This window comes from Sprattus sprattus (assembly GCF_963457725.1).
Source record: "Sprattus sprattus genome assembly, chromosome: 16".
Lineage (NCBI taxonomy): Eukaryota > Metazoa > Chordata > Actinopteri > Clupeiformes > Clupeidae > Sprattus > Sprattus sprattus.
The window spans coordinates 23,551,315-23,574,879 of NC_137914.1; the positions used below are offsets into that span (position 1 = coordinate 23,551,315).

At 42.6% G+C, this 23,565-nt stretch overlaps 1 protein-coding gene across 1 annotated transcript; it reads left to right on the plus strand.

The window, feature by feature from the left end:
* Nucleotides 1-2,604: 2,604 nt before the first annotated feature.
* Nucleotides 2,605-3,963, plus strand: ngfa (nerve growth factor a (beta polypeptide); the record flags this gene model as incomplete). Its single annotated transcript, XM_080854321.1, has 2 exons — nt 2,605-2,715; nt 3,122-3,963. The coding sequence occupies exon 2, from the start codon at nt 3,133-3,135 to the stop codon at nt 3,961-3,963; it is 831 nt and encodes a 276-aa protein (XP_080710447.1). The 5' UTR covers nt 2,605-2,715; nt 3,122-3,132.
* Between the last annotated feature and the right edge of the window lie 19,602 nt (nt 3,964-23,565).

Genomic DNA, 23,565 nt, shown 5'->3' on the forward strand with positions numbered 1-23,565 from the left:
AGTCTCTTCTTTTATCCTCCTCTGTGTACAACAATCCCATCCAATAAAGGATCCACCAGTAGAACACCCACACCAAGAGCATCTGAGTTCTCATGAGCCTGGGATAGATCACCAACACAAGACCACATGAGGGAAAACTTTATTCTGACGTTCCATTCGAGAGTGAAGGAAAAAACGGTTGTGTGGCTTACAAGTCACAGGCACCTACATTTGAACTGTGGGAGGTGTGTGTGTTATTCACCTAGCATAAATAAGCTTACCAAATATACCTTAGCGCGTATTAACTGCAGGGGATTTCCCATCAGTGCGAAGCCACAGCCCTCTGCAGCACGTACTGTACCTTGCCCTGGACGGTTGTTCAGTGCGCTGCTTTCATCTCCCCAAAGGAAGGTAGTCATGAATAGGGCCCGGCTTTCGTGGAGGAGGTGAGCGGCGTGCACTTTGACATTTAAAACCTACCGGTGGCCAAGCGATAACGCTGACCCTCGGGCCTGAGCCTCTTCAAAGGGGGGGGGGGGGGGGGGGGGGGGGGTGGAGTCGGAGGGGAGGACATGGCTTGGGTTACTCGCAGTGCTGCGATTGTGTGTGAAGTTTACCATATGAATACGGCACAGGTCTTTCGGGGGACCGTTTGGGGACCGGCCCATGGCGTCTTTGTGTCACTTGGGGTTGGCTGTCAGTCTTGGCAGATGGCATTCAGTAAACTGGGTCCATTAGAACTAATGAGGTCAGGGTCACTGGCTGTGGGTGGCTAGGATTGTGCTACTGGCAATATTTCAAACCAGGGTCCCCATATTTTTACTGTGTCTGTGAAAGGCTAAGGCAATGGCTATGAATTATAAAAGTCTCGGGAGGGTGAGGAAGACCTTCTTTATCTGGAGGGAGCCTCTGTTCCCCCATAACTTTGTCCAAGGGCTAAAAGTCATGAATGGATGAAGAAGCAATGCATGTGTTCTCCCAGGAGACGTAAGGAATGATAGAAACAGGGTCATAAACTTGCAGGAGGCTACCCAAAATGCTACAGAGAGTACCATGCACATTTTTGGTCTAACACAAGAGGAGACTAAACTGGGTGGATGATGTATGGTAGGGTGAGGTTAACATGAATGCCTCTGGTCCCCTTAGAGCCCATTCTCATCACGGATATCATGCTAAAGTCTTAAACGCTTTAAGATGTCTTAGATATGTTCCCAGGCATTGAATGGGAGGTTCAGAAGATTTAACCATTATGACTGAAGGTCAGAGTGCAGGCCACTTTAGTCTCTTTAAGTCCCACTCTATTCTTCCGTCGTCCAATGTGTTTCTGCTTAACTTCTGTCTAAATTTAAAGTTCCTCTCCTGGAAGTAATTAAACCCCTACAAACTAATCTCTGTTCCTCAAAATCACATATTTAGAAGTTGTTTTTATTCAAATCCCTTTGTGGCGTTTAAATGTCTTGGATCGAACTCTACACCTTTGCATCATTTAATATTCTCGGAGCTATAAATGTGCTCCTGGCTTTGTCCACCTGGCTTTTCCTCTGATATGTGAAGTATGAAACCCAGACTGTCTGATTACATTTCCCTGGCTTTTCCTCTGATATGGTAGTCAGGCAAGTTAAAACTCTCTTTACTGGGTTTGTGGCGATGGGAAAAAAACAAGGAATTTCACGGACAATAGCATATGGTAAATGGGGTGACAGTTACTGTTTTATGTATCTATGTCAGGATATTGTATGGTGGCGGGATGTTTTAACTCGAACTCGTCTGTCTGTTATAGGCTGCATTGCACATTGTGTGCACAGTATGCCTCACATGGCGAATGGCCAAACAAATATGTGTAGGCTACTTGCAAGTATAGGTATCCCCCTGTTTGCTTCAAACCATACTTATGGCCAGTCAGTTTTCAGGTCACGTTTTAGGCCACAGTCCCTGTTTTTTTGGATCAAATACCCACAAAAGGATTGTATCATTTGAGCCGTGCTTCAAAGTTCACTCAGATTCATACAAAATTGCCTCAAAACTTCTAAAGAAAGAATTGAATCATTCTTATTCTCATGTGCTCACGCTGACATCAGTGAAATGAGGCAGCCAGTGTAGAAGTGCCAATTCCAATTTACTGTAACTCCCTAAAGACATTTGTTTGTTTGTATAGAGACAGTAATGCTACTCACCTCTCTTCTCCGACTGACTTTGACTCTGACTGACTTTGATCACCACCTTAAGTTCATTGTTTCCAGATGGTGGGTTTAGTTATTTTCAGTTGTTTCAACAGTTTTCAGTTGGTGACTCAAAAGTGTTTCAGTTTGAATATTGTCATCATGGGATTAGATTAGAGAAAGGTTTTTCAGCTCATATGACTTCATGAGCAGTTTCAATTGATTTATTCTATTTTCAGTCTGATTCTGACTTTGATTTTAGCTTTTCCAGTAATTTATCTTTATGGCACCATATTTATTGTATGGCACCATACAAGCTACAACTGCCACTGGAACCCATTATAAACTGGCCTATATAGTGAAATAATATTCTGGTGTGTTAAATATCACACATTCTGTGCAGATACATTTCAAAATGTGTGTGTGTGTGTGTGTGTGTGTCTGGTGTGTGTGTGTGTACAGGGTAAAGCGTGGAGGAGCAGGGGCAGTCCTGATGGCTGGTGCTTGGGGAGCCGCCTGTGCCGGACCCTGGCTCTAGGAGCCCGTCAGGAGACATTCACCTGGAGACTTTTCACAGGTGCTCCTTCAAAATGTGCATCACTCCGCCACTAGTGCACCACACACTGCCCTCAGGAGGGCACTTCTAATGCCAGACACAGTTTGTAAATGCTTCTAGGGTTGACCATTAGCGTGTCCAAACAAGCTGTTTTCATTTCATTTGTCCCCACTTCAATGTCCAGCAAAAGGTTGCACTCTTACAGTAATCTAGATAAAAATAATAGTATGATCATTTCAAAACTCAAACTTTGAGGCCAATGCTGTGCTATATCCATCCAGATCTACATTGTATACCTCTGACAGGCAGAATGAAACATCACTCTGATCATGATCCTCTAATTATGATCTTGATCCTGATGTAATCCTGATCCTGATCTAATCCTAAATTTGATCTTGCTTTTGACCCTGACTCTGATCGTTCCCAGGACGTGTGCCCATGAGGTCGTCGACACTGGTCCTGCTCTTCCTGATCAGCGTCCAGGCTGCACTGAACATGGGAGAGGATGCCCCGGCGCCGCCAACACACCTTCCACACCACCACCACCACCACCAGCAGCAGCACCAGCGGCGCAAGACTGCCCAACAGTCCCAATCCCTGCCGCACTCACACTCACGGCCCGTCGGCCGGCGCCAATCCCGGGATGCCCAGGCTGACCTCATCCCCACAGTGGACACCAAACTCTTTAACAAGCGGCGTTATCGTTCGCCCCGCGTGATATTCAGTGATGTGGTGCCACCAGACAACGAGCCAGTGGGGCTGGACACAGGCCGGGAGCAGGGGGAGGGGTGGGACCGGGGCCCCCGCGTGCGGCGGCGGGCAGACCAGTTCTTGCACCGCGGCGAGTACTCTGTGTGCGACAGCGTGAACCACTGGGTGAGCAACATGACCCACGCCACGGACATGGCGGGTAACGAGGTGACGGTGCTGCCGGACGTTCGCATTGACAACGTGGTGAAGAAGCAGCTCTTTTACGAGACCACGTGCCGATTCGCCACCAAACCCGGCGGGGGAGGGGGGGCAGGAGGCAAAGGAGGCAAAGGAGGCGGAGGCAAATGGGGGAATGGCAGCAGAGGCGGGGGCCAGTCGGGGTCCTCATCGTCAGGGTGCCGGGGCATCGACAGCCGCCATTGGAACTCCTACTGCACCAACACACACACATACGTGCGTGCGCTCACCATCTTCCAGAAGCAGATCACCTGGCGATTCATACGCATCAACGTCGCCTGCGTGTGCGTCCTCAGCCGCAAGTCATGGCCGAGAGGCTGAGTTCAGGACAGCTGCTGCAGCCTCCCCAGGACCTTTTCCCCACCCCCCTCCATTACTCACACACCTATCGATCACCACAGCTTTACTGCCAATCATCTGGCCAGGACCAATCCCATCAAGCCACATATGCCCGTCCTCCAAGGCCCCACCCCACACCCTACCTCACGCTGTAAATTATTGTTTGTTTTAAGTTATAAGGACTGCATGTCATATTTATATAGTTTATACAGTCAAAATATAAATATAAATATATATATATATGTGTGTATATACAGTATGCTTAAAAGAAATCCCGCTTTTTTTGTTGTGTTGTTGTTGATGCTGTTATTTATTAAACACCTCAGTATGTGTATTAGGTAACGTCCTTATGTCTGGTTTCTAAAGCAACGTTACTTTTCTGGATAAATTGTAACTCGAAGGGTCCGATGAAGCATTTCCATGACGATGCGACAAAGTTGAAGTCCGTCAGTGTGACTCAGTTATAAAGAGTTACAGCTGTCCATTTAGGCCTTCTCAGTCAGTTATCTCTTCATGTGGGTATCTGTGACCACAAATTAAAACAGAGAGCCATTTTGGGCACTAGGCACAGGATCCCATGACTCACTGAAGAGAGGACCATTCAAGTCAAAATCCCATCTGCTGAGCCATAAAAGGTGACAACAGGGCCATTAAGTCGAGTTATACGTCGCACTATGCAATATATTTGTATTTTGTGGAGTAGAGGAGAGAACAACATATGGTGGAAATCCTTGTTTCTACTAGAAATCTTTCGATTCTGGGCTTGGATAAAAAATGCGAGCATTTTTGTTTCATGCTGCTTTCAAAAACCACAAAAGTGCCAAGGTGGAACATATTGAAGGGGTGTGCCTATAAAGGGACTTGCTGCAATCCCTTCCAGTCGTTTATCTTCAAACCACATTCCACAGATCATAACAAACCTTGATGTGTGTGTGTGTGTGTTTGCATGTGTGTGTGTGTCTGTGGGTGTGTGTCTGTATGTCTGTGTGTGCTATTATTTTCATATGTTTTAACCAATGAGCCAGAACGTGCACAAAAAAAAATACTGGGCTGGTTGCTTACAAGAACAGAGGGTCTGACAGGGACGCTCTTCCAGTTGGAACCCCTCTCAGGCAGCGCAGGGGTCATGCAGGTCGCCCGGGCAAAATATACAATAGGAAGGAGACAGATTATCGCCTGGCCACGGATCCACAGAGCACCCGTCACCATGGAGCTGATATGTAAACCAAAGCCGCAGCCGTACCAACGGGGTCAGGTGCACGCGGAGGAATGGGGCTGCAAAGAACATCTGGAAAACTGAGGGTGTGTGTGTAGTGTGTGCAGTGTGGTGTGTGTAGTGTGGTGTGGTGTGGTGTGGTGTGGTGTGTTTGTGTGTGTGTGTGTGGTGGGCGGAGCGGTCTGGCATTGATGTTGGGAGGGGCGGTAAGGGACTGTTTTGTTTGAGGGTCTGTGAAGACTCTCTGACAAGCCCTGCTCCAATCGCAATGGCCTCATCAACAGAGATGTTTACATTGTGGGACTGGGGGTCAACAAAGAGAGTTTAGCTCAAGGCACCACTGAGTTCTGCTTGAGACAAGAGGAAGACATCTGTCAAGATCAGGGTACATGGAGAAGTGATCTTTTCCGTTCACTTAGCAAGCCCTAGAATAGGTGTCAGTAGCTTGATCCTGGATGAATAACCAATATTAAATCACCTTTTGCTTATCTGGTGACCTGTTGGACAATTTCTTACTGATATACTGATTGCATATAGCTAAGAGTCAACATTGGAAATCTACGGATTGTTCATCTAGTAAAAGCCTGCATTATATCAGATGCACGGTTTGAAACATTGTTTACATTGTCTTTAGCATCTTGGTGTTAGCATTTGGAATGGGGGATAGGGTCACCATGTCATCCATAGCTGTTTGCTGTTAACCATCACCCTCACTCACCCTCTCTCTCCAACAATGCCACCAGCCTTGCTGGAACTTGCCTGACACTCACTGCACCACAAATGTTCCACTTGTACAAAGCATTCATGGCAAGATTCCAAAAGAGTACCTCACACACATTCCATTGGTGGAATTTTAACATTAGAAGATCAAACAGAACTGGTTCAAAAAACTTGACTGGAGTCCAATGTATGCCTCACTGGCACCAGGGCAGGACAGTTGGCTCAGACCGCCCACAACAGTTGATCACAGCACACACCTTTGTGCTTCCCTTAAATATGTTACAATAAAGGTTCCCTGCTGTACTATACATCCAAACCGCACAGCTTTACAGTAATGTAATGTAGAAAACATGTAAAATATCTAAGATCCTTAATTTGTAATTTTATGAAGATATTAGGGTGAGAGATAATTGGGTCTTAACATATCAGATCAATAATTATTGGATTCCCTGATGTGCAAAGATGTGATGAAAGCATCTTCATAAACATGCTGCATAATTTAAGAAATACTACAGTGGTAATGGACTGTTCGACGGGGGGAGGGGGTGTGGCGGTTAATGATCTACCCTGACAGCTTCACGGTTTCAAGTGTTAAGGCAGAATATTTGCGCAGGGGGGGGGGGGGGGGGGGGGGGGGGCGGCGATTACAAATATGAAAAAAAGGGGTACGCAACTGTAAAATGTTTGGGAACCACTGCCTTACGCCACTGACTAGGGCCCGTCATAAAAGCCTGCACCTGGGCCAATCTTAAATAAAGTACGCTACGCCACTGCAACTGCTACCTGGTTAGCAATATAATGGTGGGCCAATAATGTTCTTCCTCATTCAATAATATATTAGAGAAGATATTTTAGCCCATTGAAACACAGAGAGCCAACTTATAGCTAACTGGCATGCTAAATTCTACTGTGGCATATAGCAGGAGTGATGTATGTGTGGTATCCTGTACTTCTATGTTGTGCTTGTTATGTGACATACTACCAGTGTTTGAAGTGTAGAGTGCTTATCTGTAGATTAAGTTTAAATGTTCTAATTTTGAGTGTTTGTTGTTTTCCCTCTCATATTAATGTCTACACATATTTATATTTAGTGATGTGGAATCAGTGTAATTTGTAAATGCCCCGTTGTGATTTTCCTTGTGTTTCTTAGCATCTTTGTCCATCCCAAGTCAGTGTGACGTGTCTGTGTATATAAGCCTGCTCCCATTGCCATTCTGTATCAGTGTCTGAATGCTTGTGTCTCTATGTTAATAAACGGCAAGAAAGCCAAAGATACTCCTGACTCTGCGAAGATCGCTACATTGGTGTCAGAAGTGTGACCTGGAGATGACCACGCTCGAGAAGACGGGAGAATGGCTGGAGGACCTGGAGTTAGGGCCATGACTTGATAGCCTGAACGAGCCCCGAGCCCAGGAGCAGCAGCCATGAGTGGCAGATTGAACCAGCGCCACCCGCGCCAGCCGGAGATCAATGGAGCCAGCCCCGCCCCAACTGCCAACCAGCTAACCTCCGGTGCCATGATGACGGAGACGCCACAGCAGACAACCACGAAGCTATCGGGCTTTAATGGAGAGGGACTGCTGGAGACTTACCCCATCCAGGTGCAGCTGACAGCAAACTTCCAGGGCTGGTCAGCGGATGAAACTGGGGTCCAGGTGGCGCTCGCATTGGAAGGGAAGGCACTCCAGCTGTTACTGGATCTGCCGCCTGGGGAACATGTGCGCCACCCTGCCATTAAAGGAGCCTTGCAAAGTTGATTCCGCCGCCAGGTGTAAACTGATGCCTGGGATAAACTTGTGTGATGAGTGATTTGTCCCAGAGTGATTTTCCTTGTGTTTTTGCATCTTTGTTCACCCAAAGTTAGTCTGACGTGTCTGTGTCAAATCAGCCAAATCAGTGTCTGAATACTTGTTCCACTATGTTAAAGGCACCCAGTGCAACATTAGGGCATCAAAATGGAAATATTCTGGATAAGACAATCTTCATGATATTGACATTTACTTCACCATATTAGCACATTTGCATCATTATTTGATACTTTGGGCGTTAAAAAAGCTCTAAAACTAGCCGCAAGAGCGTAGCCCTTTATTTACTGGTGCCACCAATAAATAAAGATTTGGGGAAAAAAAGGCGTCTCCCCACTGGCGGCGCTGGCAGCGTGATTTTCTATCAGTTCTCACCACACGGCGATTGTTGTTGTTTACGATTTTTTATCAGTTCTCACCACACAACGACGTCTCATCTTTGCCCCTTGAATGTAAATATGTAATGTTATGGAGTTATTGAAACTTACTACGTGTAAAAAAGACTAGAAATTGAATGTTTATTTTATCGAGTCTCAAGCCTATAAAGTTGCACTGGGTGCCTTTTATAATAGGCAAGAAAGCCAAAGATACACCTGAAGGGTTTTATAAAGAGTTATTGGTTTTCTGGTTACCATCCCACAGTTAAATCAGTTTAAAACCCTCTATTCTCAGAAAGGCTTACCTGATATGTTGGATTGCACAGGAAACAAAAAACATGACATGGACTTTGGGCAGCCACCAATATAAATTCAGCACAAGGATTTGTATGGCTGGTGCACTTTAAGGTTTTAGCGGTAAAGGAAGTAGACCTAAACGTGTGAGAAATGTAATACACAGTCAGCTCTTGGTGGAAACTTTTGAGAACGCTTAGCACCCGTTAAGTCGTTGTGTCTCCAGAAGATGACATTCATTTTCATCGTACCGCGGCTCTGTTTCAAAAAGATAAAGATCCCGCTGTGATTACACTGATGGCAGAAGCGCCAGAACTTTCCAGAGATCTAATAGGCGGAGCGCTGCCTTACATACACAGAGCTCTTCAGCGTGAGGGCTCAGCCAACACATCTAATGTTCCTCAGCAGAGTCTGATCAGACTAGTGATGGGAATTTTGAGTCACTTAAAGGACTATGAAACTTCTGAGTGAATCACTAAAAAGATTTTAGTCAGCTTATCTACCTTACCTTACACGTTAAACACGGCCTGAAAGTAGCGTTAATGCTGTTACAAATGTCGAAAATGAATTTGACGACGGTCCTGCTTGCTGTATCAATCAATTGAGGAGGAGCAAACTAATCCAGCAGGATGTCCCCCTGATCTAATAACTAAATCTGAATCCGGCTCCGTGGTTTACGGATCTGCGCTTGTTCTGAGTTGATTGTTTCAGATTCAATCTAGTAATCTGAATCAGGACCCATCGGACTCATACCGAATGGGTCGGACCCGTTTCCGGTTGGGTGAAAGACTAACTCAAAGGACTCAGGTGAAATGGGTCAGACTCCTATCCAGTTGAGTGAAAGACAGCCCCAGCTTTCAACAGAGAACAGCTTTCAACAGAGCTTTGTCTGCGCTCCCTCGAAACCATGATTCTTTATATCAATTGATTATTATTATCCGTCGTCCATTTCTTGTTATTATTGATTTTTTTAAAATATTCCAGCTCAGCTATGCTTTTACAACAAGCAAGCATGATTTCAAGGTTTGTGTGACTTCCTCAAAACTTTCTCTCTCTCTCTTTCTTTTCTCTAGGTATACAGGCCTACGGGAGTAACCAAAGGAGACATGTAGCCTATGCGAGAAGTACAAGGAGGTGTTGTCTGCTCTCATCATCCTCTCTCAGCAGGTCTTCAGAGCTGTGCAAAAGGATGCACCACAGCTAATAGGCATTTTCACTCCCTCGCCACTCACTTTGCCCACTTATTTAGCATAGCTCTTTTGGGGCCTCAGCATCAAAGCAGAGTAAAGGAGTGTGCTTGGCAGCATGCTGAGACTTGACTTTTTTTTTTTTCATTTCACGACTTTAAAATATCTCACAACTGAAATTAGGACAGCACACAGAAGACATACTTCTCATGTAGTGAGGGGGGAAAACTCACGTTTACTCGCTCGCTCCAATAGAACCGACGTGTTTCGACACTTCATTTTCGTCTCTTGAACCACCTTTAAAATTGGGTTACTTTTGCAGTAGTCAGTTCACTCGCTCCCCTCAGGAAACATTAAAAAAAGTTTCATAGGACAGTCAGTCTCTGTTGGGTAGTGTTACTCTAGCACACCGGACCCAAGGTTATCAGTCACAGATGTTTCGCAGATTGGGATCACTTCTCTTGTTATTTGATCTGTGTGAGTTACAACTCTGCCACCTAGTGGCTACAGATGAGCGATTTTGAAAAAACACAATCCTCATCAGCAGTGTTTAGAGATTTATAGAATTGTGTAAAACGCTTTGAAAGATTCCAGATACCTTGCATGTCAGTTGAATCATGGTTGTCTGGCATGATTTCTCGGTTGTTTATGCATTTCAATTGCATGGCATAGATTTCGAAATGCTGAATCAAATCACTTGCAGATGTGATAGAGGCTGCACATCACAGACAATACACGCCAAAAGTGCATGGGCTGAATGTTAACAATGCAGACCAAAAAGGCATGGGCTAAATGTATACTATACACACCAGAAAAGCATGGGCTGAATATAAACAATACATACCACAGCCTTTTGTAAGGTATAATGACACTATTCACTACTCAAGGCAGATCAAAGATATTGGCATGATTCACTTTGTCACAAGCTTGTCTTTCAATGCCATGACATTGTAGATAAGCATCCATTTTAGAAGCTGACGACATCTGTCTAATATGAAATGAGAGGAATGGCACAAGACATCGGTGGAATGACCTGGGGCATTTTCCATAGTTGTGATATGATCTAACATATCATCACAATATGCAAATCTCAAAACATAAATACACAATCATACACAATCTCAGCTTCAAACAAACACTATATGATGGCCCTGAAGTTTGTTCAGTCAACAAGTGTTTTGCATCTCTGTTTTGTATTGTGTCTTCAACTCCAGACCTCTTTCTCAACAGCAGAGCCAGGCATACCAAAAAGACAACCGGTTTTGGTGAAGTCTTCATTCTCTGTGTCTCTCGGCAATAAGCATCTGATGGATGAGCTCTTGAGGAAGTTTCAGTTGGCTCTAAGACACAAGCACATCTGCCTCCCTTCACCTCTGGGTGGTTTCACTGATGCAAGAGCACGTAGGATAATATTTCACACTATTTCTCAGCTAAGTATCATACCTCAGGAAGATGTTATCATATATAATATATGTCATTGATATGACTCCACAGTGATACATGTGCAATGCAAACAGTGCTGATGCGTGCCTATTCACTATGATGGTGGATAAACTGTCTTTTCTCTCTGACACAATATTTTTTGGGGGTTGATAGGCAATGACTTTTCAGTTGCTTGGCAACCACTTCAACTTGATAAAGGACACCCTGAAAGAGATGAAGAGATAAATTAAGTTGCTTTAAAATAAAAAATCTTACTTTTTTAGTGCGTGTGCACAGTCATTTGGGTATCTGGAGAGCCTCTCCAACCCACAGACTGTAAACCAAGTCAGTTTTCTTTTTTTGGGGGGGGGGGGGGGGGGGGTCGCTTAGGTCAAAAAACAGATGATTCAACAAGCCATTCAGATATGGCACCCCTTCTTACAAAATGCTCATCAGAATTATACGCGCCCTGCCGCTGACTGTAGACTGTAAGTCCCCAGTTGGTTCAGGCATTTCAAAGCATAACTTGGTTCAAACCCTGCGGTGGTTACAGGCATACAGACAATCTGACCATTCAAACACTGACACTGTCTTTAGTGAACAACAAAGTGGAGTCAGGTTTGCCTTCTGAACTAGATTGATAGGATTGACAAATCTGCAGCTGTTAACATCTGCAACAGGAGGTGGTGACAGCCGTGAAAAAGTAAGCAGACATCACCAGTTAACATGATAACCAGGTAATCTGGAACAGTGGGAAGATCGAATAAAATACATTAAATATTGCTGCGACTGGTGTATTGGCAAATAAATCTGGACAGTTGGTTGCGGTACATCATGTGGCCTGCTAGACGGACCCACAGAAGAGATGCACAGTTGACATACATCTTAACTCTCCAACCTCACTTCAGAAGTATAGATTTATTGACCTCCGGTTACTTGATAATGTGATGTCCTTCATTATCTTTACGTAGTTTTTGAAAGTTGAAATTGCTTTTAATTTTTGAATTTGGCATAAATAACCTGAAATGGAATGTCTGTTTTTATATATCTACACTATAGATTCTACAGCATGCAGTGTCCTACACTGGTGTTGGTATTGGCACCTCAACTGTTGCCTTCACAGCTTTACAACCATTCCTTACATCCACACCAATAAAGAGGCCATGTTAGCAGGGATGGGCAGTACTTATATTACTTGTATTTGAAATTCGTGTTATAATGACTTTGTTTATTTTGTAATTTGTATTTGATAGGTCCTATAAAAAAACGAACATAATTTGAACAAAATACTTTAGAGTAGAGTCATTTTGTATTTAAAATACTCAAAATACTTTCTTCTACCACGAAACCATCTGATATGCCTCTGAATGTCATTGTCGAATCAGGCAACAGTCAGGCAAAAGTGGTGCTTCAAATGGCCTGCCCCTTTTTGGGGCGAAATGGAAATCGCCCCAGATCTCTCTCGTTGACTCTCATGTTACATTTTTTTTTTTCACAAAACAGGGCTGTTCTCGAAAACTTAGATAGCTTTCTTGATCCTTCTCAATTAATCGTCATAAACGCCAATTTAAAGGAGGTTCTTTCAAAGAGTGAATCGAGTTGTTGCACTGAACGTTAGCCATATTGACAGAATATGGCCGTGTCTATTACCGCGCACTTTACAAAGTACACTGCAATACGGTGCATAGTGCACACTAAGCACTAACATCTGTAGTAGGTTCTGTCGCTGATTAGTGTTGTCTCAAACAGAACACTGACGGACACAAATGTGCAAGCCTTTTACCCATAAAGCTGTGCGCCAGCTTCCTCCGGCCAACTGGACATTTTAAACAAAGATGGCGGACCAAACTCCACTGACAGCCGTGTTTTGTATGTAAATGTACATCTTTTGGTGTTTTCTCACTTAGATATTTCAAAATGTACAGAGAAATAGGCACTGTACTATCAGATAACATCGTTATTGTAACCAGCAATAGTGGTTGAAGTGATTTGCAAATTGTCAGTCAGTCAACTTTCCAAACTGAGAAGCTGCCGAAAGGGCTCCTCCTCTTCCGCTGCGTAGCCAAAATGGCGCCCGTTTAGGGCGAGTAGTGTCCATCGTTTCCCACTGCATTTTTTAACCGTTTGCAATGCACCATCTGGGTACTTTCAGTGCCCTGAATTCTGCTGGTTCTGTCAGTGTGCATGCCCTTAGCACTGAAAGTCAGTGTTTAAAGTGTTCAAGTACGTGGTAACAGACACGGCCTGTGACTTGATTAAAGCCGTATGACGTCCTTATGCGCAATTACGTATGACGGAAGCACGGTGGGGCGGAAGCCATAGAGATTGCATTGAGAGCCCTTTTTTGTGATAACATGAGAGGCACACAGCTGCTGCCTGCAAATATATATATATACATATTCAATCAAGATGTTGTATTTTAATAGCTTTGCTTAGTTACACTTTTTGTGGGGTTCACCTGAGCTTTTTGTACATTATATAGCCCAAACCTGAATGCTCAGCTATACCAAACAGTGTGAAAACGGTATTGTGAAAGTATTTTCTATATTTTAAATACAATACATGTATTGTATTTTGTTACATTTTCTGGCACCAGTATTTTATGGGACGCCGTTTGTAAAATGTTGCATGTTCTAAAATCCTGCTCAGTTTTGTTACATTTAGCATTATCATAAGGGAGGAAAAAGCACGACAATATTCAAGTCATTTTTTCAAACATTTAGAGAGAAATTCATGTAAATTAATTTCCAAGGAAAGTTTTTGGCAGTAACATAAAGTTGTTAAATAATATGAATCTTTCATCTAAATGTGAATGTTAAATGTTATATATATATATATATATATATATATATATATATGTAAATGTTAAATGTAAACGTAAATGTTTAATGTTATATATAAATGTTAAATATAAGTGTTAAATGTAAATGTTAAATGTAAATACAAATATCAAGTGCTAAATGTATGTTAAATGTAAATGTAATGTTCATTCTGCATGTCAGATTTGACGACAGAACATTACAATATTTACGGTAATTCATAGCTTTCAGTCACGGGAATACAATGGGTACCTTGCGGGCAAAAAGAACAGCTGAACAGCGAAGATGTCGACCCAGTAGACATCTACGAGCAGCGTAGCCTTCTCAATTACGATCGCCATCAAACACAGATCATACCACAATAGCCAGACAGAGATATCTAGAAAAATTTGGGGAACTTGTGATCCCTTTACTGCACCCGCTGATATTTTTATTTCTACATTGTCGAAGTCCCTGCCTGAGCTCCAGTTTGGAGATATTTACATCTAATAGAAAATCTGTCCCCCTACACACCTCAAAAACTGAAAGCCTACAAAAGCTCAGATAGTTATTTAGATTTCAGAAGGGGATGGGTTCATTACGATGTCGTCTGGAAGGTGGGGGATATGTTCCACTATATTTTCACTGGCATTATAGTAGTTGGATGACGAAATACAGTAGCCTAGCCTACTAGCTTAGGTAGGCTAACTTGTCGCAACCTCACAGCAGAAGCCTGATAATCCAATTGTAATCGTGTTGATGCTTTGTTTCTTGACTTTATTTCTTGATCTATTCCCCCTTTAGGTAATTATTCTGATAAATGAGGCGACCAAAACAGGGTTACTGCTTTTATTGCAAGCTCCAACGATAAGGCTACTTTACTGCTTGTCTAAGAAGGATCAAACACTCAAATAATAATAGAATGCCAATATTATGCCTTGCATGTTGGTCGGTTGTTTATGCATTTCAATTACATGGCATACAACAATGTTTTTAAAATTTCGAAATGCTGTATCAAATCACTTGCAGATGTGATAGAGGCTGCACATCACAGACAATACACACCAAAAGTGCATGGGCTGAAAGATAACATACAAAAACAAAAAAACGCCTTGGGCTGAATGTATACTATACACACCAGAAGAGCATGGGCTGAATATAAACTATGACTACCACAGCCTTTTGTAAGGTATAGTGACATTCTTCACTACTCGAGGCAGAGCAAAGATATTGGCATGATTCACTTTGTCACAAGCTTGTCTTTCAATGCCATGACATTGTAGATAAGGATCCATTTTAGAAGCTGACGACATCTGTCTAATATGAAATGGGAGGAATGGCACAAGACATCAGTGGAATGACCTGAGGCATTTTCCATAGTTGTGATATGATCCAACATATCATCACAATATGCAAATCTCTTTGGTAAAACATAAATACACAATATTTTTTCCTCAACTTCAAACAAACACCATATGCTGGCCCTGGAGTCAAGAAGTGTTTTGCATCTCTGTTCTTGTATTGTGTCTTCAACTCCAGACCTCTTTCTCAACAGAAGAGCCATGAATACCAAAAAGACATCCGGAAGTCTTCATTCTCTGTGTCTCTCGGCAATAAGCATTTGATGAATGTGCTCTTTAAAAGTTTCAGTTGGCTCTAAGACACAAGCAAATCTGCCTCCCTTCACCTCTGGGCGGTTTCACTGATGCAAGAGCACGTAGGAATATATTTCACAATATATCAGGTCCTAAGTATCATACCTCAGGAAGATGTTTGATATAAATCCACAGTAATAAAGGTATCTGTCACGAGCAAGGCAGACATATTCAACTGATTATTTATATATTTAGTCAACAATAAATTAACCCATGACACATTTATAGTATGTCTATCTTCTTTGAAACCTAACTGATAACACAAATTCAGATGTTTTTGTTGACAATATATTTGCCTAACAATCAGGACTGCCGTACCAGGTAAGACATTGAATAACTCTGTGGTGTTTGCTTTAACAATCTTTCTGTCAGTAAAAGTCTAGAATGCTTTGTATGCTTTCAGTGTTCGATATGTAACACTTTAAGTGACAACAACAAAAAATGTACCCGAAGCAATGTAAGATGGGGGGAACAGTAATGTATTGCATTTTCTTTCTTACTCATATTTGTATGAAAAAAATTGAAAAATATAAAATGATATGATCTATTAACCCTTTGAGGTAAAGGCCATAGTCTGCTCCATAGATGCTGAATGCATTTTGCTGCGAGAACACTTTCAAACACACAGTTTCAGGGCCAGGATGATCCACCAAGCCAACATGATGGTTCTGAATCTGCTGTAGTCCTCTTGTAAATCGGACAGGGCAACTGACATAGAGACAAGATAACGACTGCATACAGTCTCATTCAACAACCGTTCAGATCACCGTTGGAATCTCCCTACAGCAGACATTCTCACGCTCTGTAGTCATATTCGCAAATTTCCCACGAATGCACCTGTGTCAGGAAAGAGATTTAAAGAAACAGGCACTCAAATAACTACAAAGCGTTACAAAATATGACCGCCGAACAGTAGGTTTTGGCACAGAATGAGTCATGGTTGTCAGTGTGTTTTTATGTGTTTTGTGTGTGTACATTGGTTTGTGTTTCATTTTTATGTATTAAAGGAATTATTTGTGATAGATTTTGATTTGGTTATGTAATGTTTTTTACTTTTTTGTGGATTGTTTTGGTATATTTGTCTTTTGCAATGTAGTTAGAACAGGTCACATAAAGTTGTTAAGAAAAGTTGAATTGACCCAAATACATATGTCTACTGTGTGTGTATGTATGCATACGAATGTCTACTGTGTATGTGTGTGTATCTGTGGCAGTTTTGACCATGCAATATGGTGCAGTTTTGAACATGTCAGCCAGAGATACCTGCAATTACATCACCTCATGTTTGCTTTTTCATTTTTAACTAGGTGGCGCTATACATAAAAAGAGTGGTTATGGGATGGGTTGACATGGCCCCTTAAGACAAACATACAAAAAAACATGTGGCCCTCCTTAGCCCTACAGTTCTCGGGATATTCGAAGAAAACTGTGTCAGGCCACCTACAGGCCAGTTGGTGTAGTCACATAAAAAAAAAAAATTGTATGGCCTCCCATGGATGGAATTACACGAAACTTGGCATGCATTCAGAGGGTCTCAAAATGATCCACCACTTTTCAATTTCGTGCACTTTCGACAATATATGCATAAGTTATAAATGACTGGAGTTGTGAAGAGTGCATAGTTTGAGGGTCTGCCACGCCCACACCCTTCAAACTTTGTTAATGATTCTCATAACTTTTAATTCCCCATTGCCTGACCACGTTTGAAGGCATTACCATTAAATCTGTAGGAGGAGTTCAATCACATGCGAGGTGTGGAAACAAAGTGAAGTTTCCAACCACCAACAGGTGGCGCTATAGGTGATATCAGTCAGGCATATGTACGGGTTCGGGCCGGATCCAGCGGCCACCCTATGACATTTTCTCTGGATCAAACAATGTACGCAAGAGTTATACGAGACTGTGTTTTGTGGCAAGCACTGGCAAGTTGGCAAAGTTTGAGGGTCTGCCACGCCCACACCTTCCGACTAATGAGAAAATCTTCTATAACTTTTAGTCGCCCATGGCTGAAGAGTACCTGACCACATTTCAAGGCGTTACCGTTAAATCTGTCGGAGGAGTTCGATTATATGCGAGGTGTGCAAACGCCGTCAAAACGCATCTTCCACTCAAAATGGCCGACTTCCTGTGGACCTGCCACCATGGCGTCAAGATGGCTTTTTGGTGCGTCCAAGCATGATGAAGACGTGCACCGAATTCCGTCAAGCTACGCCAAAATAACCCCAATGCGCAGGTGTTTTTTGCAATGTTCTAGGGGCGCTACAGAGCCATTTTGCTCCATCCATGGACAAAAACTCTACCAAAGATGGACGGTTACAGGCTTGATGTCCCCTGGCAAATTTGGTAATTTTTCAAGCACTTTGACACATATGCGATTAAAACACCTCATTTTTGCTTTTTAATTTTTAACTAGGTGGCGCTATACATGTATTGACTGGTTATGGTATGGGTTGACATGGCCCCTTAACACAAACATACAAGAACAATTTGGCCCTCCCAGGCCCTATGGTTCTCGGGATATTCGAAGAAAACAGTGTCGCGCCACCTACATGCCAGTTGGTGTACAACCAAATAAATCAATTTATTGCATGCAAAAAAAATGTGGTCCTCCTAGGCTCTACGGTTTTCGACTTATTCACAGAAAACTGAATCACCCCACCCTCTTTAAAAGGGGTCCCGTCCGACGGGGGTGCAACAGATCAAAACGAAAATCAATGGTTCCATGCTAATCTAGTGGGGCTACATGCCCACCAAATTTCGTGCAATGTTGCGCGGCAGTCATAATAATAGAATGCCATTAATGGTGGCCACAGCATAAGAATGCCAGTAATGGTGGCCACAGCATTTGTGACAGTGGATGGATTAAGCATTGCTTGATGACTTTCATGCGCGGTGTGCAGTCACACTGCTTTCTGGAAAATGAAGTCCACAATTCAGTTTAGCATTTTCCTTTATATTTCAGACATGAACAATCAAAATCTTTCTGTTATAAAAAGCTACTAGTCATGACCACCAGGAATTGCTCTCCTACAATAAGTGTCATGTCTTATGCCTTTCTCCTCATGAATGGACATTTAGTTGTGTATAATTTACAAAAATAGTTTTTAAGTTTGGTGATGGTAGATTAAGCAAGTGGCTTTAAGTTTCAAGTTTCCCCATTTCCCTAAAAAACTAGTGTGTGTTTTCCCAGGTTCTCACAATGTCATAATTTGTATCCACCACTAGATGGCAATAAATAAATGACTTATGTAGTCTGTCAACATGCATACTTGGTGAGAAGATGTATAGCAGGAATGAGGCTCACAATTGGAACATATTCATCATCCCACTCTTTAAAGCACTGTCTGTCTCATAATAGTTATTATGACCGCCGCGCAACAGCTTTTTTATGACCGCCGCGCGACAGAGTTTTTTTTCAGGTTTTTTTTTTTTTATTTCTGTTTGCCGATTTTCTGTCAACGATTCCCGGGTCACTGAAACACCGAGGTGCACGAAATTTGGTGGGCATGTAGCCCCACTAGATGAGCGGGGAACCATTGATTTTTGTTTTGATCCATTGCACCCCGTCGGACTGGACCCGTTTTAGAGAGGGTGGGGCGATTTAGTTTTCTGTGAATAAGTCGAAAACCGTAGGGCTTAGGAGGACCACATTTTTTTGTATGTTGGTCTTAAGAGGCCACGTCAACCATTCCACTACCACTTATTTCATGTATAGCGCCACCTAGTTACAAATGAAAAAGCAAAAATTGAGTGTTGTAAAACATTTTAATTGTAAGTTGACAAGGTCAGAACTGCACGAAATCGGAGGTGTGGGATCATTATGACACCTTCTGACTGCACGTTAAGTTTCGTGGAATTCCGTTAACGGGGGGGCATGCAATAAATTGATTTATATGATTATACACCAACTGGCCTGTAGGTGGCGCGAAACAGTTTTCTTCGAATATCCCGAGAACCGTAGGGCCTTGGAGGGCCAAATTGTTCTTGTATGTTTGTGTCAAGGGGCCATGTCAACCCATACCATAACCCGTCATTACATGTATAGCGCCACCTAGATAAAAATTAAAAAGCAAAACTTAGGTGTTTTAATCGAATATATGTCAAAGTGCTCGGAAAATTACCAAATTTGCCAGGAACATCAAGCATGTAACTGTCCATCTTCGGTAGAGTTTTTGTCCATGGATGAAGCAAAATGGCTCTGTAGCGCCCCCTAGAACATTGCAAAAAACCCTGCACATTGGGGTTATTTTGGCGTAGCTTGACGGAATTCGGTACACGTCTTCATCATGCTTGGACGCACCAAAAAGTCTCTTGACGCCATGGTGGCAGGTCCACAGGAAGTCGGCCATTTTGAGTGGAAGATGTATTTTGACGGCGTTTGCACACCTCGCATCTGATCGAACTCCTCCGACAGCTTTAATGGTAACGCCTTGAAATGTGGTCCGGCTACTCTTCAGCCATGGGCGACTAAAAGTTATATTGGATTTTCTCAGTAGTCGGAAGGTGTGGGCGTGGCAGACCCTCAAACTTTGCCAACTTGTTAGTGCTTGCCACAAAACACAAAGGGCCTGATTTACTAATATGCGAGCGCTGCTTAATCTGCGTTCGCAAATTAACGCACAGTGTTTTTGCGCATTTTCCTTGGTATTTATCAACCCAGATCGCGCTGGGCAATCTGTGTTTACTCCGCCCTATATAGGGCCTGATTTACTAACACTGCGACAGCTGCTTAAACTGCTGTCGCATATCAACGCACGGCGTTTTTGCGCATTTTCCGTGGTATTTATTTAGGAAGAGAAAATGAAGGTTCAGCGAGGTGGAGATATATATATATATTGGTTCACGTTCGCTCAATCACTGAACCTGATTCAATGTGTGTGCTGCTATATTGTTGTTCTGCCCGCCATCACCTACAGCGAGATGTTTAAATGAACACGATTAAATGCTATTGGTGGCATTAATGCATAGACTGTCTATTATAACAATATAGATTTGTACATGGCGAGATTAATCATTTCTACAAGGGACAATGGTTCACTACAATATGGTTCCGATTACGTTCGGAAAGTTTGCGATTTCAAAGTCCACAATTGCGTTCAGAGCCGAACTCGCGGCATTGTATGGGTAGCTAGCAATAGTCAAGGCTCTGTGTGTGTGGGTGTGTGTGTGTGCGCGAGTTCAATGGCTCTCTCTCTCTCTCTCGCTCCTGCGGGCAACGAGAGTGAAGTGTCTTTCTCCCGTGTCTGCGGGGCAACGTGAGTTATAAGTCAATGTTAATGTTGACGGTGGAAAGGGGAATTCACTTTTCCACAAACTGGTTGAAATTATCCGGAGGCCAATATTTGCAAATTAGTTTTAACAACTGATGGAAGGGAATGTGATCGCTGGGTGGAGGGTTGGATGTCTCTCTGATCTGGTCCAGTAATTGAAGTATTGCGTGGCTGGTTAACCTGTACCGTCTAATGATTTGTGGTTCATTTAACTGAAAATGTGTTATACGAGTTGAAAAAAATATTTCTGTGCGCTGTCTCTGTCTTCTTTCTTCGCCTTGCTGTTATCACTGCTGCCATATCAACGTTTTCAGACTCAATGGAAATGCGCTTGCTGGTTAAGACGTGCTTTTATGAGGTGGAGAATTAGCGCGCAAATCGGAGACTTGCGCTCGACAGGCAGTTTAGTAAATACCACGCATTACATCATTAGGCGCACTTACCTTCTCTCCTCCCATGTAAAGTGCGTTTTACGCCTACGTTACCACCCACGTCCAGGTAACCTCCCCTGTTCACACCCACAGGCGTTAATATGCGCTGCGTCCCCTTAGTAAATACCGTTTTATGTTTACGACCGCTATTTTACGCCAGAAATGGGCGCAATCCTGTTAGTAAATCAGGCCCAAAGTCTCTTATAACTCAATCGCATATATGTCAAAGTCCTCGAAAAATTACCAAATTTGCCATGGACATCAAGCCAGAAAAATATACCAAAACAATCCACAAAAAAGAAGTACACAAAACATTACATTACCAAATCATCAAAATCTATCACAAATAATTCCTTTAATACATAAAAATGAAACACAAACCAATGTACACACACAAAACACATAAAAACACACAAACACACTGACAACCATGACTCATTCTGTGTTAAAACCTACTGAACAGTTCGGCGGTCATATTTTGTAACGCTTTGCGTTACGTCTAGTTATAAAATGTACTAATAGACCAAACACAACCTTTCTGAATACATTATTTAAAATATTCAGTGGAGTTAGGAAATAGTTTATGCTTTATTCTGTCCTTACTCAACAGTTGGGCCTTAGTATTGAGTGTAGCCTACAACACTACACAAATCTTCAAAAGAGATTAAACATTTTAAGCAAGAGCTGCCTGGCGCTGTTACAAAGCCCACCTCACAGGCTATGTGTGTTCCCTGCGGATGTCTTTGTTTCTCCCTCCGGAGCATCTGCTTGCTCTCTACACCAGCCTGACAGAAATGTGTTTATGAGAGCGGGCAATCTGTCTTGTGAGGGTAGCTTGTCTTGGCTGTGAAGGCACTGCTGATAACAAGAAGACCGCCAGACACTGACAATCATGACACACGCTGGTCAAGTCTACTGAAGAAACAAACCTATAAGGAATACTATGGCATGACAGAAAAAAAGAACAAAGCAAACATATCACATTAGTACACTTTAAAATACAAATAAATGAATTACTTTGTATTAACTTGATTAAATGTTTTGTTTTTTGTTAGTTTGTTGAATATACTGTTTTAACATCAATATGCTGAGTGGTGTAGGCTACCTTTAATCTCCAATGATCCAAGCTATTGTGCCAGTTTACAGTACTAAAGGGTGTGGTGAGGACAGGAAGTGTCCAATAGCACCAACACAGAGATTAAATATATACAGGTTTTTTAATTTTTTACTTCTAAATCATCTCATAGTATCATGAATATACATGTAAAGCGTTGCCTAGTGTTGAACTCTAACAGTTAGGCTGACATTCCTAACAGCTATCATACTGTTACAGTGAACTCATTTCTCAAATCTTAAAGCTCCTATATCAATTCTGCTCACTTGTTGCCGAGAAAGATTTTGAGACAATGGTGGCTTGTGTGAGCATGTCTGAGACCCTGTTTACAACTTTTCAGAAGGTTAAACCTGTCCATGACTGTACGCATCCCCTAAGAAGAGACGTCTGACCTAACTGGACACTTGTCTTCGCACACAGGCCTTTCTGCCTGACCTAACTGGACACTCGTCTCTGCACACAGGCCTTTCTAGCTGACCTAACTGGACACTCGTCTTTCAGTTTAGTAAGCTGAGATATCACACAGGTCACCTACCACGATGCACTATAAAAAAGAGGAGTTGCTGAGCTCTCCAGTAGTGCTTAGCAAACTACAAAGTTAAAAGCAAGGACTTTTGTTGTGTATGAATTTGATATCCTCTACAGTACAGAGGGCGGATGCCTTCATCAGATATGGGCCTATATTTATAGTCAAGAATGACATCGGATATCTTACAAAATACATTTTATTTTTCATTTGGAGTTTTTTGGCTCTTACCTCCCAGCGTAGCTAAAGGTTTACATCACCATAAAGATTGTCAACTGCCCCCTTCAGATGATGTCTAGCAGCACAGAAGTTGCCTCAAATAATATTGTCCCTTTTCCAGACATGAGTTTGCATGCTTACCTTAGCTGACATTTGTAAAAAGAAAATCATTCTACATGGATATGCTAACAAAATACATCTGCGATATATCATTCAAAACTAGCTTACCTTCTCATTCAGGGATTGAGAGGAGCTCAGGGAGTTAATGAACATGTGTGTGTGTGTGTGTGTGTGTGTGTGTGTGTGTGTGTGTGTGTGTGTGTGTGTGTGTGTGTGTGTGTGTGTGTGTGTGCGTGTGTATGTGTGTGTGTGTGTGTGTGTGTGTGAGCGAGTGTGAAAGAATGCAATTGTGACAGGGTCCTGAGCAGTGTCTCAGCTGTTCCAGAATCTTTTCTGGCCTGAGATCTTGGATGGTTTTCCTGTGATCTGCTCAGGCCACTCTCCAGGTTTATAGGTCATGTCACCAAGTGCTTGTGTGACAGCTGGAATT